At 53.1% G+C, this 22,210-nt stretch overlaps 2 protein-coding genes across 9 annotated transcripts in view; one reads left to right on the top strand and one right to left on the bottom strand.

Moving 5' to 3' along the window:
- CEP68 (centrosomal protein 68) overlaps nucleotides 1-9,730 on the top strand; it is a 16,700-nt gene extending 6,970 nt beyond the window's left edge. For 5 of the 8 annotated variants that reach the window (XM_084512742.1, XM_084512740.1, XM_084512735.1 and 2 more), the window contains exons 2-7: nucleotides 1,395-1,796; nucleotides 2,496-3,875; nucleotides 5,180-5,302; nucleotides 5,691-5,787; nucleotides 6,591-6,745; nucleotides 7,791-9,730. In XM_084512742.1, coding sequence (XP_084368868.1) covers nucleotides 1,437-1,796; nucleotides 2,496-3,875; nucleotides 5,180-5,302; nucleotides 5,691-5,787; nucleotides 6,591-6,745; nucleotides 7,791-7,841 — 2,166 coding nt within the window. In that variant the 5' untranslated portion in view covers nucleotides 1,395-1,436 and the 3' untranslated portion in view covers nucleotides 7,842-9,730. Of the gene's footprint in view, nucleotides 1-717; nucleotides 1,148-1,394; nucleotides 1,797-2,495; nucleotides 3,876-5,179; nucleotides 5,303-5,690; nucleotides 5,788-6,590; nucleotides 6,746-7,790 lie in introns of those variants that run through there. The other 3 variants (XM_084512741.1, XM_084512736.1, XM_084512739.1) reach the window with 3 other exon arrangements.
- RAB1A (RAB1A, member RAS oncogene family) lies at nucleotides 9,353-22,210 on the bottom strand. Its single transcript, XM_084512744.1, has 6 exons — nucleotides 21,964-22,210; nucleotides 16,571-16,643; nucleotides 14,371-14,466; nucleotides 12,854-12,949; nucleotides 11,689-11,820; nucleotides 9,353-11,428 (listed from the first exon to the last, which is right to left on the bottom strand). Exons 1-6 carry the CDS (start codon nucleotides 21,984-21,986, stop codon nucleotides 11,231-11,233), a joined length of 618 nt encoding a protein of 205 aa, XP_084368870.1. The 5' UTR covers nucleotides 21,987-22,210; the 3' UTR covers nucleotides 9,353-11,230.

Genomic DNA, 22,210 nt, shown 5'->3' with positions numbered 1-22,210 from the left:
GCCTGCAGAGGCAGCAGGAGGTGCTCTCCTAATTTCCCAAACCGTCGCTGTGCGGGTGGAAATTAGGAGTGGTCTGGAAGCCAGTCACCTGAGGTGGCTTTTGTCAGACCTGTCTGAGCTGACAGGCGTGTGGCCAGGCACAGGCGTGCTCTGGCGTGTGTGCGTGTGTGAATCAGAAGCCGAAACCAGAGGGAAAGGAGCCCCACCGACCTGCAGCACCCTGGAACAAAAACCCAGGCTGCTGCGGGTGCTCCGAGTGAAGGGACGAGCCAGCAGGCTGGTGAACCTAGCTTCTGTGCTCAACAAACCCTTGAGAAGAGGGAGAAATTGCCTACATTTTACCAACTTCTCCTTCAAATCTAGGGCTTAGAGGCAGGCACAGGGTGGCACAGGTGGTGTTGGCATCCAAAGTATTTTGGTTGGGAGGAGGTGAGGCTGTGCTATCGCCGTTGTTGTTGCTGCTGCTGGCTTTTGGTTTTAAACTTGCTTCCAGCTCTTCCACAGCTGCTGCTTCATTCCCCATGTGTCAAGGTGAGAAGGAAGCGGGCAGTGTTTCAGGTGTCCTTAGTACAGAAATCCAGCCCTCAGAAGCTGCCAGAATCAGAATAAGAGGATCATGTTGTTTTTAATTTATTTTTCCCCCCCCACCTGATGTGTTTGTTAAATTGGGGGCTTGCTTCATGAAGCTGAGAGCTTGCTGCACGCCTATTTACAGGGCTCTGGGGCTCAGGCTGCAGGAGTAATAAATGTCTGATGGCTCTGCAGTGCGATGCAGTGGGCTTGGCTCTACGGCAAATGTGCCATCAGCTGAGCAAGTGTTTCCACTAATTACTTTCACAAGAAGTTGATTTCATGAACACTTGTGAGTTGGGGCAGAAGTTGCACATCGAAGTGCCAGGATTTGGGTTTTATAGCCTCCTACCTCCCCCTCTAACTTATTTTTTATACACTTTTGCCTTCTGGGTGGCTTCCAGTCCACGTTTTTTGTATTTATCTTCTCAAAAACTCCCTACCTCGGCACCCTTCGGGGCTCAGCCACGTTAATACAGGCTTTAGGTTCTAATTACCGATGTCTCATCTGGGCCCAGCAAGCTGTTGGTGAGACTGGCTGTGCATTCAGGACAGAGCTGCGAGGTGTAAAACACAGGTTTGTTCCTGGCAGTAAGAGCTTGAATTAATTTGTGCCTGCACCGTGTCACGGAAACCAGGAAACACTGGTCGGACTGGACGGCCACTTTGCTCTTCCCTGTGTTCGCTGGATGTACCAAGATATGATTTTTATGATTTTGGGGGCTTGCTCTACAACACGCTTGTGATCTTTGCTATTAAACGTAGCAAAGCTTCTTTGCTGTGCGTGGAGATGAGGGGAGGTGACGATGTGTTGTGTGTTTCAGAGAGCCCAGGCCGCAGCAGCACCTCTCAGGAGCTCCGTGCCCATGGCCTTGGATGTGGGAAAATCCCTCTCCGAAGCCTCGCTGAGCCAGAAGGCCAAGTGCTATGGAAGGTGGGACTGCACAGACGCACGGACGGACTGCCCGGAGCTGGCTGACAGCGTGCACTGGCTCTTAGAGGACGCCAAACCCTCCCTGAAAGGGATGGAGAGCCTGGCGAGGGCTGGACACGGTTGCTTGGCGGCTGGTGTCACCCAGAGAGGCTCGAGCTACTGCAGAGAAGCGTCTGCAGCCCTCACGTCCAGATTGCCCAGGGTCCCTTCGTCACCCACGTCCAGAGCTGCTCGCGGGGGTGATTCCCACCCTCACCTCAGCCACCGTTTCTTCTCCTCGGACGAGCAGCAGGTAAGGGGGCCGTGCTGCCTGCCGCTGCTGGCTCAGACCCAGGCAGGGCTGGGATCTGTGTGTTTGGGCCCTGTGGAAGAGGGGAGGAGTGTTTGCCCCCGAGAGCTTTCATCTCAAGTGGCAGGAGAGGCCCAGAGGTGAAGGGCTTTGTCTGACACCAGGCAAAATCCTCCTGTAGCACAGCGCTGAAAAATGCGAGCTGGGGGCTGCCCTCCTCCTGCAGTGGGCACCGAGGCCCAAACCCTTGCCCTGGTTCCTGCGGTGCTGCCGTGGGGCTGGAAGCTGCTGGGGATGGAGCTCCTCGAGTAACGGTGTCCCCGGGGCTGCCAAGTGACTCACGCAGCCTCCCGAGGCCTGGAGATGCCTTTCCCTAAAAACAACTCCCGTGCAAGCCCACGGGAGGGGCAGGGTTTGCATTCGAGCCTTCTCTTTGGGCAGAGCCCGGGCTGGGTTTTTATCTCTGTAGCCTGGCTGCATGAAGGGGCTTTTTGTCCGGGCGCAGAAAGCCAGCATTATTCACCACCCCCTAAGCGTCAGAAATGTTTCTCCCGGTTCTTTCTGCTGGGATTTCCCAGCGGCGCGGGAGGCATGTAACACAGCGGAGGTTGTAAACGGAGCAAACATGTGAATTACCTTCATTTTATGCCTCTCCTTCTCTTTTTCTCCCCTCCCTGGGTGCCTCATCCGTGGATGTCCCAGCAGACAAAAACGTTGGGCTGCTCGGAGCCCCCCTGCAGCGCTCCCAACGCGCAGAGCTCGGCAGAGGAGAGCAGCATTGCGGACATCTCTCACGACATCTCCACCAGCCAGTGCAGCCAAAGGCCCCCGTCCCCCTTCTCCTCCACCTTGGACTCCTTGCCCCAGCCGACCCCCCTCAGCCCCAGATCGAGCTTCTCCACCCTCTCTTTGGAAGAAAACAGCGCCTCCGAGCAGCAGGAGGTGAAGCAAGCCCCGGGCTCTCCAGCAGAAGGGAAAGCACCACGGGCACGCGAGCCCCTCGGTGCCCTGCTGGCTGAGCACGTACCCGTGGGGCGTGCGAGGAAGATGTCGCCCTACCAGGCTGATTACTGGGCCTGTGCCATCCCGGACTCCTTACCCCCTTCCCCAGACCGTGGGTCTCCCCACTGGGACCCCCACCAGGAGTACGAGGACTTGCTGGATTACGCCTACCCGCTGAGGCCCAGGTACAAGCTCGGCAAGGCGCCGGAGCCGTTCTTCCACGATTCGGGGATAGATTTGGACAGCTTCTCCCTCTCTCCTGAGGGCACGCTGACGTCCACCAGCGTCTACGGTCAAGGTTGGCAGGCTCAGGGAAGCAGAGAAAAAACACATCGGGGGTTTGGGGCCTCTGCGAGGAGGTACTCGACCCCGGTGTCTGGAAAACCAGGCTGCGTGAGAGCGATCTCCTACTGCGAACCTTCAGCCGCTGCAAAAGCATCTGTTGCAAAGAGCGCTTCATCTAATGGCCCAGCGGGTCCTTCCAGAGGCTTTCTGAAGGATTTCAGGACGGAGTTAGCGGGGCTGAGTTCGTTTGATCACCCTGACGTGGGTGGGAGAAGCTGGTGCCACTTGAAGGGGAGCCCCTCTTCGAATTCCAGAGCACAGGCAAAAAGCGCTCGCAGGTTTTTGCCCACAACACAAGTGCTCCCCCTGAGGAAGGAGTGGGACGGTGACGAAGAATTTCTTGCCCTGCCTCCTCGGCTCAGGGAGCTGGAGAGGTTGTCTCAGATCTTGTCCGATCTTTCCTTCACTAAAAGGACGTCCAGGCAAGGCCACCAAACCCCCCTGCCGTACAGCGACAGCAAGCCCGAGCGGTCTCCGTTCAGAGCAGCGGGCAGCAGACACCAAAGAGAGAGCACCGAAGGCTTTCTTGGGCTGTGTCATCCCTACAGCCCCCAAAAACCCGGCTGGGAAGGCACTGGATCGTGTAGCCGGGCCGATAGGGATCCTCTGAGCAGGCTTCAGCTCCCTGCAGGCATCGGGGGCGCGTTGGATGGGACGTGCCCCAGCGAGCTGGGTGCCAAGGGGAGCCCTAAGGAGAAGGGCCAGCAGGGCGAGTCCCTGGCCCAGTGCATTAAGGTAAGAGCAGAAACTGAAGCCTGTTCTGGGAAGCTCTCATGTGCAGCCTGCCTATATTTAGTTCCTGGCCTCCCAGTGCCTTCTGCGTGATGTTTGGTCCCTGGCAGCTGCTAGTAATTTATGCAGGGCGGCTCACTGGAGCAGATAATTTCTTCTGATGGAGCAGGAACCTCTCTGGCAGCGAAGGGTTTTGCAGCCTCACAGCGTTTCTGGTGTCTGGGGTATCCCTGCTGCTGGTCTGGGCCCACCTAAAGGTGGTCACAGCTTTTGGGGAGGGCTTGGATTTCAGGGCGCAGCCACACAGCAGAGCAGAGGCGTGTGCCTGCCCGGGCCCTTCCCTGTACCGCTCATAGCAGCGGGTGCAGCAGCACAAACAAATTCTTTCCATTTTAGTGCCTCGCTTTCCAGGCTCGCCTCTCCCGGGGCTCAGCGTCGTGGGGCTGGGCTTGACGGAAACGTGGTGATTTGTCTTCCCAAGCCCTTCCTTCCTGCGGCGAAGCTGCGAGATACAAGAGCCGGGGGCAGGCTGGACCTGGCCAGCACAAAACCCGTGTTTGCTGCCTGCTCCAGGGTTTTTGAGGTGGTGTGGCTGTCCCTGCAGCTCAGCCCTGGCTCGTTCACCTTCCCCAAGCTGGGTTTTGCCCGTGGATACAATAAGGCCAGGAAGTTTCCCAGGTGTATCTGGTTATCGTGCCACAGAGGCAGGGAGAAGCAGCTCGGCTTTTTAACAAAACCCAGCTCCCGAGGAGCAGAAGCGGGGCTGGAGGCTGGTTTCAGCAGGAGCAGAGGCCCCAGGGTTTTGCACAGCATCCTGCAAAAACAATCCCTTACCGAGACGCTTTAAAAATAAATGAAAGCACTTAATTGAACGAGACAAACCCTCAGGGAGAAGAAACTGCAAATTAACTCGGTGGGTCTGGTTTGCCACGGGGAGGAGAGCGTTTCTTTGGCAGGGAGCTGGTGGAGGCAAAGCCCCTCCTTCAGCCTGGGTGCCGCTGGCTTTTGACACCTCTCCCTAGCAGCCACTTCACGGCACGCTCACTTCTTTCCACACAGTATTTTGGGTATGTTTAGGGGGTTAATTTGCTTTGTGCCTTTTTTTTTTGTCCTCTTTTTTTCTGTTGACCTGAGCGTAGGGATGTTTGTGTGCAGGGAGGGATGGCAAACGCCACCAGCTCCGTGAGAGGGGAGCAGCAGGGAGCAGGCGCTCTCCGGGAGGCTGCTCAGCCGTGTATCCCTGCTGCTGCCTCTTCTTTGTTAGAGAAATAGATCACCAACACCTTTTGTCGTGCTTTGTTAAGCAGATGTTCTGCTGCCAGCTGGAGGAGCTCATCTGCTGGCTGTACGACGTGGCAGAGCTCACGGACAGCTGGGTACCACCGACGCCGGACGCTGCGAGCGTGAAGGCAGCGCTGCGCCGCTACTTGGTAGGTCTCACCCTCGGCTTCCCTTCCTCCCCCCACGGGCAGGAACGCTTCGCATCGGCCTCCACTGGCTCTGTGCAGCGGCAGCGAGGCCGGGCTGGGCCTCTGCATAGGGGAGATAAGTCCCTGAAGCTGGCGTCGGGCGCTGGGAGCGCAGGCTGGGTGCCCCACGCCCTCTCGGGGCTTCCTCTGGCAGCACGGAGCGAGGCACCCCCCGGGCAGGTGCTGCAGGGGTGTGCAGAGCCAAATCTGGGACCTGCATGGGGAGAAGCCCTCCCCAGGCAGCACGTGGCCACGCAGCGCAGGCCGGGCACCGCAGGCGGGTCTCCTCCAGGCGTGTGCTGCCCCAAACACCTGTAGGCAGCGCTCCTCTCCTCTCCTCTCCTCCTAGGAGTTCAGGAAGGACGTGGCCGACCACCGCAGCCTGACGGAGAGCGTGCTGCAGCGGGGAGAAGCTCTCCTCGAGTGCATGGCGTCAAATTCACCAGGTGAGAGGGGCCTTTGGGTGGGGATTGGGGGCACGGGCACCTCCAGCTGGCTGCTCGCGGGCACATCTGGCAGTGCTGGCATTGGCATCTGCCCCCAAATGCACCTCGGTCACAGCCTGGAGGTGCTGATGCTGCCCCGTGCCTTGACCTTGCTTCATGCCACCCCATCCATCACGGGTGCTTGCTGCTCGTGTGGGTGATGGATTTGTTTTTGCCTGGCCAGCTCCTGCCGGGCCCTGGGTTGCTGTCAGCCTGCAGCTGGGAGAGAATTCTTTCATCCAACACAGGCAAAGGTGATTTTTATGCCCTGCTTGCACTGGGTGAATCCCAGAGCTGGTAGCAGCAATCTGGGGCCCCCTCGTATTTCCAAAGGGAAGGCCGCACAGACTGCTCAGGGTGGTAGGGACACTGGAAAGGTGAAGGGAGCCCACAGACCGTGTGTGGCCACACGTGGCTCCCTGTAGGGTTTTGGGTCCCCAAAAACTGTGTCTGCAGTCACTAAAGGGCTTCTACTGGTCTGGGTTTGCATCCAGATGGATTTTTTATATTTTTTTTTGATGGTCCTAAAGGAGGTTTCCCACGTCTGTCTGAGCACAGCTTTTGGAGCCCCTGTTTTTGTCATCAGCCTTAAGCTGCAGCCTCCTGGGTCGCTTCCCGCTGTCCCCGGAACATTGCACCCCAGTTTGGAAGGGGCTTGGTGCTTCCTTCAGAGGCCGGTCTGGGGCAAGCAGAACCCCGTTCTTTGTTCCTCCAGCCTGGATTGTCAGGGTAATGCCGCCTCCTCCATCCTTTCTGTCCTCCAGCTTTAAAAGAAACGCTGGGCTTGATCGCGAAGCAGTCGGAGGAGCTGGAGAGCCACGCGGAGCGCCTGTACCAGTCGGTGCTGGCTGCTGTGGATCCCGGGCAGGGGCAGGACAGGGAGCAGGGTGACGGCACGCGGCAGGCAGCAGCTCAGTGGGTAAGCAGGGGGGCTTGGAGGGGGGAGAGAGGGAAGCGTAGGAAGAGAGGCACTTAAATTAGCACGCTCTGCAAATCAGGCGCTTTTTTTTCTTTTTTTCTTTTAATCTGGTGTTTGCAGGGCCTGGAAGGAGAGGAAACTGAGGGTGATCTTGAAATGGGTGCCCTTAGTCTTCAGATGTCAGGGACAGAGCAGTGCGTTGGTGAATCCCCTGCTGAGAGTAAAGAGTGTGGTGAGGGCACTGCCAGCACATCAGGGACACACCGAGCAGCGGGCACTATGCAGGGTGCAGGGGATGGGATGTCAGCAGCCCGGGCACAGGCAGCTGCTGTACCAAAAGCAACAGGGAAGCCTGAGATGGCCCTTTTGTTTCCTCACAGAAAAATTGCACTCCTCATTTAATGGTGGGAAAGGGAAGCGAGGCGATCCAGGTGTAAAATAAGGACTAGAAAACTTGTTGGCTGATTCTTTGAACATCTCCCTTCAATTAAAATGGCAGAGACAGGAGCATTTCAGGAGGGAATGACAGGAGGGAGAGTAAGGGGTGAGGGGACATTTGCATTGAGTGGTGATTGAGGGCAAAGTCCCATCAGAGTCGATCCGGACAGATTTCCCTAAGGCATTGGAGCTGTAACTGGGAGTTGCTATAGAGCTGTGTCCTTGTGAAATGACTGCAGGTGCTAGCAAGGAGCCCGGTGCAGAGCCGCAGGGAGGCTCGTGCAGCTCCTGCACGCCCAGAGGTAGGAATTCAGGAGCTGGAAGATAACCTCCCTCCTCCCCCGGAGCCCAGATAGCTCAAGAATTTTGATTTCTCCCTGGCCCACTTTAAAATTTCAACCTGCAAAGGGGAAAGATATTTGCAGAGCTTTAGAGGAGTAACAACATATTACATAGCTCTTTTTATTATTATTATTTGACTAATGAATATAGCTGTAGCCTACACACTGCAGGGGATAGGTGGAGTTGATTGAGGTACAGCGGATTCGTTGGTTTTGTTTTGGGGTTGCAGCCACCACACAGGAACAAACTTTCTGCTTTATTTCAGGTGCTGCCTCCGTCAGGCCTGGGCTTTGTCGGCTGCTCTCAGGACGGCTGAGCAGAAGCACAGCACACAACAAACCGCTCCGTCCACCTCCTGCAGAGCTGCCAAAACGCGTTGAATCACCGCGTCTGCAGTGAGCCAGCCCGGGCTGATCTCAACTTGTTTTTTACTGTGGCTCGAGCCAGGCAAGCAGTGCAGTTACTTGGCTACTTGTATTCCTATTTAATATTGCTGACTAAGTTGGGGGGGTTTCTGAGTGAGGAATGTACAGCTGGTTCTTTTCTCCTTTTTTTTTTTGTTTTTTTATGTAGCGTTCCCTTTCACTGAAGTGGCCTGTTCCATGCCTTAGCAAAATGTCAGGCACACACTTTTTTTTTTTTTTTAATCTGAGTAATCCGTAGTGTGCAGTGCAACTCCTAAGTAAAGCCGTGTGATTTTAATAGAAGCGTTCTCATTTTGTGTTTATACCCTTCAAAAATAGCTGCTGGAAGCCAAGAGCCAGCAGCTCTTTCTGGTTCTTGGGCGCAAACAGAACTCTTCCTTGTAATTACCGTCCGCTGCTGCGGCAGGGCCTATTCAATGGTGTTGTGTTAGGCAGAAATGCGGAGCCAGTGCTCTGGGTGGCTCCTGATAAAGCAACAAGCAGGTGTGTGTGCTCAGGTGAGTTGTGTGTGCGCTGCTGCTGCCCATTGCAGCCGTTCTGCGGGCACACTGCTGGTTTCCCTGGGTGGAGAGGATGGAGCCATTCCTCACAGCTCCCGTTGCCGATAGGCGCTAACGAAGCCATGGGAAAGGGCTCCCGAACCCTTTCTGCAAGAGAAAAGGGCACGCCTGCACTAACAAGGTAAGTGGCCAAAGAGAAAAAGGTTACAGCCAATTACAGACGGTTGGCACGTGGTTTTAATTAACCTTTAAACTAAATGGTTATCAGTGTGGTCTCCTGAATGCATCATTTCCTCCCATTCTTATGAACACAGCCGATGATGTTTGGGTATCACGCAAGTAGACTGTGAAAAGCACAGTGAAATTACTCAGAGCTCTTCACTGTTTTAGTTTAGGGGCTTGGGGTTGTTGCTTTGGTTTTTGATACCTTCCCATGCTGTCCACCCCCCTCCCCCAAGCTTCAAGGGCAGGTTTTTAAATCACGAGGTTGCAGGTGACAATCCCAGCTCGGCGTGCACCAGGACAGCGCTGCAGCGAGGCTGCTCTGGCTCTGGCCTCACCACCACAGGCTCCCTGCCTGAGGGCCCCGCGGGAGCCTTACCGCAGCAGGACCAGCCAGGAATTGCCCAGCCAGGAATTGCCCAGCCAGCATCACCCCGGCTTTGCTCAAAGGAAACGCTGCTGCTGCCTGTTTGTCTCCATGTGCCAGTTGCAGGCCTGGCCCACGCTGCTGAAGCCCTTGGGTGAGCCAGCTCACAGGTGAGAGAAGCCCTCAGTAAGGATCTTCTGAACCTGCGCTGTGCTCCAGCCTGGCACCCAGCTGGAGCATTTAACAGTGCTGCCCTGTCAGGTCATAACTTAGGGGAAAAAAAATAAGCACCGAACAACTGGTGTAGCCCAAGTTGGTTTTGCAATGCTTTTATTACTGTATATATTAACATTGTTTTGGATAGCATGTAGCAGGCATCTTGACATTTAAGTTCATTTGTGCAGTTCTCTGGAGGGAAGATGTTTTACCCTCGGTACACCTCCTTCTGGTTCGCTTCCTGATCTCAGCAGCACTCACTACTCCTAGCGCTCCTGCTCTCCAGGAGGAGCGAGTCACATTGTAATGAATTATACCAACAAGCACATCTCTAATAGAAAGCACATCACTTTATTTTGTGAAGGTCTCACGTGGAAGAGTTCAACTTAACCATGACAATACTTTATGTATTACAATTGCCTGTTGATTGATGCAACTATGTTGAAGAAAGCTGTTAGCCAAAGTTCCCCCCCCCCCCCAAAAAAAAAAATCAGAGGATATTTGCACCAGTTTTAGTTTATACCTCACAACATACCTAGGCTATATTTCTTACTATCACAGGGTGTATTTACTACTCGGGGAATGTTACATGGTCTTTCAAACATGAGACTATTTACAGAATAGGCTGAACAGTTGAGTTTAGATAAAGCTGAACAATTTTACATGTATAGGAAGTGTTATAGGCTAGCTTTCCTGTGGCTTTTAGCTAGACATCAGGCACTAATGATTTGATTAGCTCTGTACAAAGAATCACACACTGCCCAAAACCTCTTGGCTGCTGGTTAGGTCCAAATTGTTTGAAAGAGCGCCTACGTGAGCAACAGTCTGGTGGGGGAATCTCGCTGTCCCCATTTCATCCTTCTGATGCCACTATGCATAACCAAATAGAAACTAAGCTGTTGCATTAAGAAGAGTACTAATTAAAAGAGGATGGAATTAACAGTATATAGAAAAGACATAATATACTGGTACAAAGGTTTTACCACCTCAAGGTTATGCTGAAGTATGCACGTCAGGGAAACACCCTTCTCTCCCCTGCTACACAAAGCAGACAGGCATTCCCTACGTCAAGTCCTTGAGAAATAAATTAAGTTCCAAGACTAAGTTAGGGAACTGTAGAGTACATTCAGAGTGCATTATGCCTCCATGGACACTGGCTAGGTGCTCCTGGTACAGCGCACGTGCCTTAAGCACCACGGCACCTCAGTCTTTTGGGCCATAGTCACTAGTTTTGTCGCAGGGAAGGTCTCTGGTCTACTACCAGGTCTGAGAGCCATGGCTGCACAAAGATATGTTTTGTGCACAATGCAAGCCTGATTTCCCCCTTAGCCAATACAAATTAAGACAATATTTATCACCATACAGTTTGATATTACTTCCAATAAGTACAATATTTATTAAACATTTCTTCAGTTTTGTTACATATTGTGCAACAAATTACAATATTCTGCAGCCACAAATTATATGCAGAGTATGAAGAAACTATTAATCAGAGATAGTGTGATCTTTCCATTTATAATTCTACAAGAAGGAACTAGCAAATCAGATCTTACATATATCTTACTAAATTTTATGCATGGAAACTGACAGACACTGTTGTGCTGTTTGATACAAAATGGCTAAACTTCATCTTCAGAAGACTAAACCTGACATCTAAACATGCCAATAGAAACATCAAAACAAAAATACATCCTAACCAACCACAGGAAACAGTCTGGTATCAGGAAAAGCAACAAGGATTACACGTTTATAAACCAGCACACAAAGGTTTAAAACAGTTCTGAAAATGAAGTTAGCTGTCTTGAGTCAAGGGAATAAAAAAAGTCAGTATTGACCATTTACAATCTCTGACCTTTGTGGAGACGGTAAGAATCTGTTGTAGTGCAGCTACATACAGTACAATTCAGGCAATTTTTTTTCACTTGGGTTCAGATTGCAAATTCATTGTTGTGAGACAAAAGGGGGGAGGCAAGTTTTAGCAGCAACCTCCACTAGACTGCTTGACTGGAGTGCTCTGAATTTTAACATTGGACTTCTCCGCACCACCAGCTGTTGCTCCAGGACCCATTCGTTTTTTAATCTCAGCAGCCATGGTCATGAAAGACTGTTCTACATTTGTGGCGTTCTTTGCACTGGTTTCCAAAAACGGAATTCCAAGAGAATCTGCAAATTCCTGCGAAGCGAGAAACAGCAAACAGTGAGCTCACACACCAACTCACAGCTCACCTGCTTTCCTGGTGCATCTCCCCACATTCCCAGACCCCCACCCAAACCCAGTTTGACTTGTACCAAAGCATTTAGCAGGTCACTGAGCCGCCTGCATTTATGGCACACCGGCATCCGCGTACCGAGCTGCTTCCCTACCCTGAACTCCACTGCATTTATGGCCCAGCCTAGCACCGAGCCAAGCCCCCCGTGTCAGTGCCCACATACCTTTGCTGTTGTATAGTCTACTACTTTCTTTGTGGTCAGATCACATTTGTTCCCCACCAACAACTTGTTGACGTTTTCACTGGCATAGCGGTCTATCTCCTGCAGCCACTGTTTTACATTATTGAAAGACTCCTAGGAGACAAGAGAGCTGTGAGCAAGGCCCCTCACCACCAGGGAATTTGGGCACTATTCAGCAATAACTGGAAACAATGCAAAGCAACATACGTATCAGTGTGCTCCACAACCACAGGGGACAGAACACCAATGCTACTGTATTCATCCACAGCACCACTCCTGATTCCCTCAGGACAAGGGAGTCGCCGCAAGGCCTAGGCAATTCTTCAGGCCACCGCTCCTTCCTCCCTGGCTGGGCTCCCCCCGTTATTTTTCCCTGCTCCATACTGAATAGCCAACAAATACCATCAGGGACTCCTCCTCCTCTTCCTGGAGCAGGCAGAAGATACGGTACACAGCTGAAAGCAGGGGAATCCCAGGCATTTACAGAGCACCAGCTATTAGGTGCTTTATTAGGTGCAAGCTGCATTGCTGTGGAGAGATGCTGGAGCAACCTTTGACTCCAGAAATACAGAACTTTGGCACTGAGCTGACGTTCCAGTTAGTGACAGAAGCTGACTGTTCCCTTCCTATCAGCTCAGGAAACTCTACACTTCCGAAGAGCCCTTCAAACAGGACAACAGCACCACTGATCTCCAGAGATTCTTTCACAGGAAACACTGCCTCAGTTGTACGCTGCACGCTTGCTGACATTTTTCTGTTTCAGATTTGTTTATTGTAGACCAAAGTTCAAGCACATTCAGAAATCTCTGAACAGTATTAGTAATTCAGACTTCCCACCACTGAAGGCAGGTTGAGAAGTATTCACACAATCCCTTACGTACCCAGCAACTTCTAGGTTAAGCCTAAGACCCTGCTACTTTACAATAGTATCCCACCTCTCACAGCTCCCTGTGCTTCTGTTTAGCCCCAAACCAGAGACTGTTCGTTCAGCTCGATAAATTTTAACACAGCTGGAGACCAGTCACTGTATGCTTTGTAAATGCTGAGTTGTTAAATCCTACGCAGGGCATCAAATTGCATCTTATTTACACGTCAGCCTCGTGCATTCCACCTGGAGAACCCCTCCTGGGGCAAGGTCACCACTTACCTGATCCGTAACATCATACACGACTATGATGCCATGAGCACCTCTATAGTAACTGGAAGTGATAGTTCGAAACCTCTCCTGTCCCGCCGTGTCCCACTGCAAGGCAAACAGGGTCAGTTACTGCAGGGCAGGCTGCCGGGCCACAGGAGCTCGCAGAACACAGCTCAGCTGACCCGACACCACTGCAAGCATCTCCCGACTGCAGGAACTGCCCCCAGATGGTCAAAAGGATTCAAGATAATCAACAAACTTTAACTGGGAAGTACACTGCAGCAGGTGCTTTCCTAGAACTGCTCATTTGTTTGGTTTTGGACAAGTGCACTAAAGAGATCTCACAGAAAACATTTCAAGTCATTTTGACCCAAACAGAAGCCCTTTCTGCATATATAAACAGAAGCCATGGTTCAGCGGTCAAAACAAATGCAAAGCAGGGCTTGAAAACCTGTTCAGACTAAGCTCTGAGGGATGGGGGGTATCTAACATCACCTCTCCCTTCAGCAGCCCTGCTGCAAGAGCTGCAGAGGCATTTACAGAAGATGAAGTGCAACAACTCAAACCTGGTTCCTTCCTCCTGCTGGCAGAGGGGAGGAAGGGCATTTGGTGCTTCACCTCCCCCAGCAGGGCAGGAACAGCACTCGCCCAAACACCGCTGTTCCCAAAGCCATGTCAGGAGCAGGGCTAGCACATTAAAAACAGTCAGACTCGCAGACAGGTTCCTGGTGGGCTGCTCTGGGGGTCTGCAGGCTCACAGCCATGCCCAGGCTTCTGGCTGGGAACTAGAGGCTGCTCCACAGCGCAGCCTGGAATCCCTGAGTCATTGCCTTCCAGTCCTGAGAGCCTCCGCTGGAGCTGGAAGCAGTGGCTGACAAGGATTGTGTGACCTTGCATAGATATTAGATTTCAGTACACAAGTCACCGTTTTAGAGCACTTCAAGATTAGAGGAGAAACCTGCCAAGTCTCTGCCCCTGCCTACTGCAGGGGGAAGGCCAAACACTGCCAGAAGACACTACTCAGCACTACGGCAGACAAGCCAGTTGCAAGCACGCCTGTCAGGTTTTCCTTTCAGATCCACGAAAGCACACTCCCAGCACCAGGCAGTGCACACAGCTGTTAACAGCTGCTGGAGAACTCAGGCATCTTGGACAACTGATGTTCTTGTCGTTATACATGGATCCTTAATAATTACTGCAAAACTGTACTGGGTTTGATGAGAGCAAGCCAGCACAGGATCCTACCCCTCAGCTCACTGCCCACGGTGCCTGTTACAACTCAAGCTTTTTCTTCCCAGAGGAAAAGAGATTAACATCTCACTTCCCCTCTCAGGCAGGCAGCACTGATCACATCCTTCTTCAGGGACACGTCATGGGAAGTCCTGTGAAGGCTGCCTAGCCTCTTGGAACAGGGAATACACTGTACTTTAACCATTAAAATAGAAACAAAGATAAGTACCAGTAATCATGAATGCAATTGTGCTTGAACAGATCAAGGTGCCCAGGGGTTGAGAAATACTACTTACTATCTGAAGTTTGATTGTTTTCCCATCTAGTTCTATAGTTCTGATTTTGAAGTCCACACCAATTGTGCTGATGTAACTTTCTGTGTACGTGTCATCCTAGGAAGAAGAGTGAACATAAGTCAAACCTGCTGCACTTCCCGTCACCTACATATTATGCAATAGGCAAACACCAAGCAGACACAGGTACTTCATTTCCTAGGAAAAAATGGTCTGATCATCCATTGCAAAGTCCAGCAGCAATCGAGATCTTTTCACTGAACGCTTACTCTTTAGAAATTCTTCAGAACTTTTAAGCACCTCATGCAGCAAGGTTTGTGTTCCCCAGCTAGTCAATACAACTCATTCCAAAAATGCTATAGCATTAAGTCCCTCTGAATTGCAGTTCAGAAGACAGCCTTTGTTCAAGCTGGCAGACTGAAGAGCTGCTTCGAATAACCATTAAGGTCATTAAAGTGCCTCAGATTTTTATTTGCCTTTGATGTTTTTTCACGTTATGTGGCAGCTACCTGTAACAAGCGAGAGGCTTTGCCTCAGTTGCTCTCCGCATCTGAATTTCAGATCCCCTGCCACCACAGCTGGTTGCTACAGCAGGTTAGATTTACAGCCTGGGTGCTCGTGATGGAGTCCCTGAGCGAGCACAGGCAGCACGGACCTGGCTGCTGAGGCCCCACCTGGTCTTACAGCACACGGGAACCTCTGGGTCAGCCTCTGCTACATGTGAGCGCTCATTAGCCTACTGGCATGAAGGAAGGTTATTTCCAAAGCACCAGCAGGACAGAACTTCAGGTTGAATGTGCCACAAAAGGCTTTACGTAACCAGCAGCTCCCACAAAAGCAAGGGATTTCTTTGCGCTGTGAATGGAAGACACCTCAGATAATACAGCTGTCTGAAGGAACAGACGCAAGTAACGGGAAGCATTAAGCCTTTTACAACGACATGACATTCATTTCCTTAAGTTCCAGTACTCAAAGAGGTCTGTTTGAAAAGCCTGCTGCTGTTTAACCTGCAGCAGGAACATATGAAGTGACACAAGACAAGGACTTATTGCAGCGTTCGATGTAAAAAAGCTCAGTTAGGAAGTCAAATTTCTACAGGAAAAAGCTGCTTAGCTGAAGAAACACCAGATAACGGAGCACAAACATAAGCTGGTTATCCAAAAGAATCGTTGGATGTTTTTGAAACAATTTTGACTTCACGTGAAACATCTGCAAGAAAACAGGCTGGGCTGATGTGGGAGTACTGCTCCAGCCTTGGTGTCACTTCCAATGCACCGCCTGAGCCCTGAGCCGAGCAGCTGACACCTTTCTGGTGCTCACACTGGTTTTAGCATTGCCCTGTCCTACTAGAGCAGTGCTGCAGCGGCCGTGGGGGCTCCCACTGGTGCGATGCTATTTGCACACAGCAGACACCCACTGCACAGGAGTAACAGGGAGCTTCCAGAGGTGCCTGGAGCAGCTGGTTCGTCTGAAACTGCTGCCATTGTCTTGCAGTAGTATCAAAACTTAGGATCTAATCTCCTCCCACAGCAGCATTTTAACCTAGATGTAGATGAAGAGCTCTCTGGACTCCAGCTCTTCCCACCAGGAGCTGTCAAACATTTCAAACTCTCCCTGTTGACAGAACACTGGAGCCTCTTGCATGAAGTTCAAGACAGCAGCCCACCAGCAATTTTAAAATTTAGTATACATTCCTTCACCAAAGGAAGCATTAGGGCCTTTTTATTCCTTCACTATTATTTTAATTACCTCCCCAGGCTAAGTAATTGGTAGGCCCTTTCAATGCAGATGTCACACTTCACCCAGCTGAAAATATTCAGATCAATTAGGAAGTGATTAAGGTCTTTGGCAGACATTGCAACCTTGAGAATGAGGACTGAGACCCCAGGACTCAGAGATTTCTTCCATCTTCAGTGTTCTACCACCAGCACAGTGGTGGAACGTAAATTAGGATATTTTGTTCTCAAGTACCAGGAAAATGAGAATCAAATTTAACCGGGCATTCCTGGTATCATCTCTGATTTGACTCGTGAATGCGTTAGCGGAAACATTCAGGAGGCAGGAGGGCTTTGAAGCACTTTGATTACTCCTTGGTACACCAGGCCTGACAGCCATCAGTCCTCTCAAGCTGTTCTTCTAGGAGAGAAATTCTCGCTAAGTACCTGGGGCAGCTTTTATATAAAGTTTAAGCATGATCACTTACTGCAAACCTAAGTAGAAGGCAAGATTTCCCAACACCGGAGTCTCCAATCAGAAGTAGCTTGAATAAATAGTCACTGCAGGGAGAAAAAAACAGCACTTAGTGACAAATGCTGCCGGCAGCCAGCCCATTCAGTCAGGGAACAGCCCCTCCAACTCCAAACCCCCGTGGCCAGGTGAGGTGCTCCCAGTTCAGCAGGTCGCTGTGTGAGGGAGGTGTGAGGTGGGGGCCCTGGGCACAGCGTTTGCGTCGAAGCGTGCTGTTCCAGGAAGTTGCACCGGGGATACTGGCAGCTATCAGCAAGGCAGAGTCCTGCTGCAGCCCTTTGTGGTCTAGCTGCAGCTCAAACCACACTTCCCAGTGAAGCACAAGCCTCGCTGGCTGGTTGAGCAACACAGCAGCAGTAAGTTCTGGTGGACAGCAAGGCAGCCCGTGTCATCTGTAAGTCAACAGCCTCACTGCCCTGCCTGTCCCACAAGTCCCATGCAGCTGGCCAAAAGCAGCCACCTCTTCTCTCAGTTTAAGCCCAAACTGAGCTTGCAGCAGGATCCGACAGAACACACTATGAGGTGTAACGACCTGCTGAAGCAGAAGGAACATTTGCCTTCCATGCTAGGCCATTAACAGCCCTATTAGTGGCCACGTAGTGCACTCATCTCGTAAGAACGAAGCACACACTGCCAGGGAACACATCCACGCTCAGGTGTGGGGTCAGCACACATTCCTGACAGGTGTGGTGTAATGATCAGGGCACATCGCTGGGGTAACAGTTCTTGTTTAATGCTGAGCCCTCCCAGTACTGAGGGCAGAAGCACCGTATGGCTGACCCTGACCCACCTTACGTGTCAGAGGACTTCACTGCTACCAAAAGATGAAGCTGCATGTTAGTCACAAGCCAAATGGGGCACTTTAATACCAGAGACCAGGCAGGAGAGGAAAAACCAAGCACTACTCACAGCAACACCTCGTGTTAGGTAAGCCAGCCCCAGGCTTGTAGCTCCTCAGCCCCACACCACCCAGAATCCACTCCTCAGCTCCAGCCCCGGTGGCTCGCTGTGAGCACAGGCTGTGCTGGGACCCACTGCCACAGCACTTCTCTCAAGGCTAGAGAGAAGCCGGAGCGGTAAATGTAACAACTAATAAACTAAATCTTAAACACGCAGGCTCGCCCCTCCCCAGCATGAAGTGAAAGCACTCGAGGTACTTCAGAAATCAAAGTCATCTGAAGATACTTAGTTTCTGGTGCTCAAGCTCACTGCTGGCAAGCCCCGTGCCCTCCACACTTCCTCTCCCAGCTGAAGCAGCTTCATTTCCTGGGGCTCCTCTTGCAGCTGCCCCAGCCCCAGGGCCGAGCTGCTGCCTGCTGCTGCCTGCTTATCGGGGGCACACCACGCCAGGCCCAACTGCCCGCCCCAGCAGCGGGGCTGCCTGACCCTTCCCTCGGCCCCGAGCTGCCAACCGCAGCTCCCCGAGGCAGGACGGGCTGGAGAGCAGGGCGCTGGCACAGCTCCCACATCTGGGACCCCGTTAGGTTATCGCACAGAGTGCCACGCAGCTTTCAGCGCACAGTTTGGGTCAGCCAGCTCCCCGCAGTGCCACGCTGTTACTTACAGAAGGCATTAATGCACTTCCAAGCACCAGAGCCTGCAGCGTGCCATAATCCCCCTAAGAATGGTAACGCGGGAATATTAGCGGTGCTTTCACCCGAATTTCACTGCAAGACATTTAACTCCTCCTAGCTAAGACCTGAGCTACAAACCCACAAGCCCCCCGTGCTTCCAAGCAGGCCCCAGGTCTCCTCAGCCCCCAAACCCCTCAGGGTTTGTCCTCCTCTCGCTGCCCCCAGGCAGGCCCACCCCGCTGTGAAATCCTCCATTTCCCACGCAGCCACTCCCTGGCCAGAAGGGGACAGGAGCAGCTCGGCTGAACCCAGCAGCAGGAACCCAAAAGCCCTAAATGCTGCTTTTGACATCTCTACTCTCAAATCCTGCCCCGACTCTGGGCTCCGTCGTTCCAGACAGCAAACAGTCCCCGGGTGGCACAGCAGCTCCAGCCACCCGCCTCACCCAGAGCAGGGCCAGCACAGCCTTTATCGAGTCCCTCTTAGCCCAGAACGAGCTGCTGTGGCACAAACCTCGCTCTGCCAGATAAGCGAGGCTGAAACTTAGACCTGCATCAACTCCAAGATAATGGAAGTGCAACCTTGCTGTTTAGGTTTCCAAAAGTTGAAGTTACCGCAGGCGTAGTACCCCAAAACGCACCCCACGTCCAGACACGGCTGCTGTAGGGGGTTTTAAAACACCAGGGGCCTGCACGTGGGCCTCGAGAGCTGCCTGCTACACGGGGTGTGATGGCTGAGAGCACAGAACCGCAGCCAAAATCCAAGGAAAACGAAAACCGGTCACAAAGTTTTCCTGAAATGCATTCCCAGGCCGAACCCTGCTGAATACATGAGTAAACAGCTGGAGCTGCGGTGACGCTCCCCAGCCACCCAGGTTAATTGTGCTGCTCACTCCTGGAGCTGTGAGCTTTGCTCCCGGAGCTCAGCGAGCCCCCGCAGCACAGACCGGGCACCTTCCCCACAGCACCTGGAGGTGGGGGGAGCTCGGCCTGACTTCTCATCAGGAGAACTGCTAAAAACACTAAGGCTGGCTGCAATCCTTGCAAAACAGGCATCTCCAGGAGAGCCGTGCAGGACGAGGGGCACACGTGCCCCTGCAGCACGGTGTTTCTGCAGGCAGAAGCGCTCCTCTCCTAGCACCGGGAAGGTTTCATCCCAAACAGACACGAGGAGGGAGTCATCCAGCTCCTACAAGGAACTGTTGGAGTCAGCTTTAATCACTGATGTCAGCTGCAGGTTTATTGTAAACAGAGACTCACAGCAGCCTCAAATCCTCTGCCTTTGTTCCACCACCCAAGAAATTCTGAAGAGGAGCATGACTGTCACTCTGATTACACACTGTGCGTGCAAGTAAACAGAAGCCAGAAGACAAGAGGCCACTCTGCATCGCAGATTACGGCTTAGGAAGGCTGGAACAAACCATTTCGGATGCTTCCAGAAGCTGTCACTCACCTGTCACCCACTGACCTCCACCACAGAAGACTGGGAAGCCCGCAGAGGGGCTCGCTAACACCTCTGACCACCAAACCCAGCTTTATTCCAACACCACTTCGCTCCCTTAGGGAAGGCATCTGGAATGAGACCCCGGCAGGACAGAGCACTCATCAAGATCACCTCCCAGGCCTGCTTATCTGCGCGAGGGCTCACCCCCCGGCGGGTCTGTGCGAGCTGCCTGCAGTTGCACAAGGGGTAGGAAGCAGCAGGCCTGAAAGCCCTCAGCATGATCTAGTCACAACAGAGTCAATATTGACATTTGGACTATTTAAACACCGCGACGGGGGAGGAACACAAGAGGAACACCGCCCGGCACCGGCTGGGCAGATGTTTTGAGAATTTAGCTTGGCAAATGCTAGCGCTAAGGGCTCAGCCAGCCCTCCCCAGCTCCCTCACACACACACAGAAGCACACTGTCGGTCCACCAAGCTGTCCTGCAGCACTGACATTTCAGGGGAAGCTCGGAAGCAGACTCCCTTTTCAAACCCTGACACCAGCAGCTTCTAATCCTGTGGCTTTTTGAGTAAGAAAACTGAAGGAGGCAAGTTTAAAAAAAAATGAGCTATCCCCCTGACCTCTGACACGCCCAGGGCTGAGGGTGTAGGCTACAGCCCCTCCTGAAGCCCTGACAAGGAGCTGAGAACAAGCACTGCAGGCAAGGTACCACTGAAAGGAGAAATGGATACCTGCACCTGTTGGAGATGGACTAGGAAGAGCACTAGAACCCCACACATCTTACTGCTGGCTTAGCACTGATCCGAGTACACTTATTACAGGGAGAGAAAAACATCCTTAAATCTCACTGTGCTCTTCCCAGCTCTTATCCTCAGCCAGCAGGCACAACCCTGCCAAAAGTAGCAATTTATGACTCCAAATTAATCTTAAACTAGCCTTCCCTCTTCATTTATAGAGCCCAGTCCCTGCCACCAGGAACAAACACACCCCACTGAGAACGAGGCTCCCACAAAATGCTTCTTCACCTCCCTAGCAGCATTTGTTGCCTGACTGCAGGAAGCTGTGCTCTCAGTCAGCTCCTCCTAAAAAGCTGGGAGGCTTTAGGACAGGCCAGAAATGCTCTGTGGGGGAAGAGCCCCTTCCACCCAGGAGGGCCTAACCCTTCCCAGGCAGCCTTCCAGTGCCAAACCCCTTCTGTCCGTGAGATGAAGTCGAGTTTAACCCCGAGAGCCTTTACACCCAGCAAGGCACCGACCAACAAGTTGTTGTTTACGTCCAGCTGCTGTTTTAGTGCCTGCAGAAGCCATACCAGCAGCCCTGTTATGTAACCTTGCCAAGATGTAACCTGAGTTCCTGGCTGAACCTCTCGGTTTTCACCAACTATCTGCAGCTAGCTGATGATCACTTCGATTCCCGCTCGCTCTCCAGGTGATTTTAATGGGCACAGAGTGCTCGCAGTCACACTGCCACACGCGGGGAGCATAAAAGCTGTGACCGTGCACCAGCAGCCACTGCTGTGTGGGGAGACAAGGCCTGGGGACAGAAGCTGGCTGAGTGTCACCCACAGGGAGATGGTGGGATCTAGAGCAGCAGGGTCACACCACGCATGGGGATCAAGAGCAAAACCACTCTGGTTGCGTTTGAGGGCGTGAGAGCTTTGTCATCCCAAACTGGAGCACCAGCAGAGTCAGCATGGGTGAAGGGATCCTAAAGCTGCTCTTTGGCACTGAAGGAGAGAGGGTGAAGTGGCTGGCTTTAAAGGGATTTTTAAATGAGTCAGAAGTCCCTCAAAAAAAAAAATAAAGAAGATGAGGGAACCGAGGTTTGCTGCCCCCACCACCCCGGCGGGGAATCTGCTGCTCCTCCCGCTGCCAGGCCCCAGCCAGGCGCTGAGCCGAGCCCTCAGCCCTCCCCGCTGCGAGGACAAGGCCACCCTCACGCAGCGGCGAGCTGGTTTTTTGTTCCTCCTCCAGGACAACACCCCCCATCGCCGTGCCCTCCCTCCCCAGGCAGGCAGCTCCCGTTTGGGCTCAGGCCCTTTTCACGCCCGGGCCGAGGCGTTGCAAAACGCAGCGAGGCCCCGGGTGTTTTGCAAGCGCCATGTGACACACACATGACTGGCGGCCGGAGCGGGGCAGGGCGGCCCCCAGGGCCAGCAGCCGAGCCCGGGGGCCCTGCCCCTCACTGCCCACCCCCAAAGCAGGGCCCACGGGGGCAGTGCGAGGAGCCCACCCCCCCCCACAGCACGAAGGCACCGGGGGGGGGCTCCGAGGGCTGCCCCCACCCCCTCAAGGCCCCTTTCGCCCCCCCCCAGCCCCGCACTCACTACTCGGGGTTCATGCTGGACATGTCCGTGGGGCCCGCGGCCCGAGGGACGGCGTCAGGGCGCTGTGAGGGGAGTGCTGCTGCTGGCGGCCCGGCAGCTGCCGCCGGCCAGGCAGGAGGGCGCTGGGCGGATGCAGGGGGTGCGAGGGCTGCCGCCTGCGCCCGGCTCGGCTCGGCTCGGCCCCGGCCTGCCCCCTCCGCCCGGCCCCGCTGCGCTCCCGCGGCCTCCGCGCTCGCTCCTCAGCCCC

This window comes from Aythya ferina (assembly GCF_964211825.1).
Source record: "Aythya ferina genome assembly, chromosome: 3".
In the NCBI taxonomy this organism is placed as follows: domain Eukaryota; kingdom Metazoa; phylum Chordata; class Aves; order Anseriformes; family Anatidae; genus Aythya; species Aythya ferina.
The sequence above is the reverse complement of the archived record's forward strand: the minus strand, read 5'-3'. Positions and strand labels throughout refer to the sequence as shown.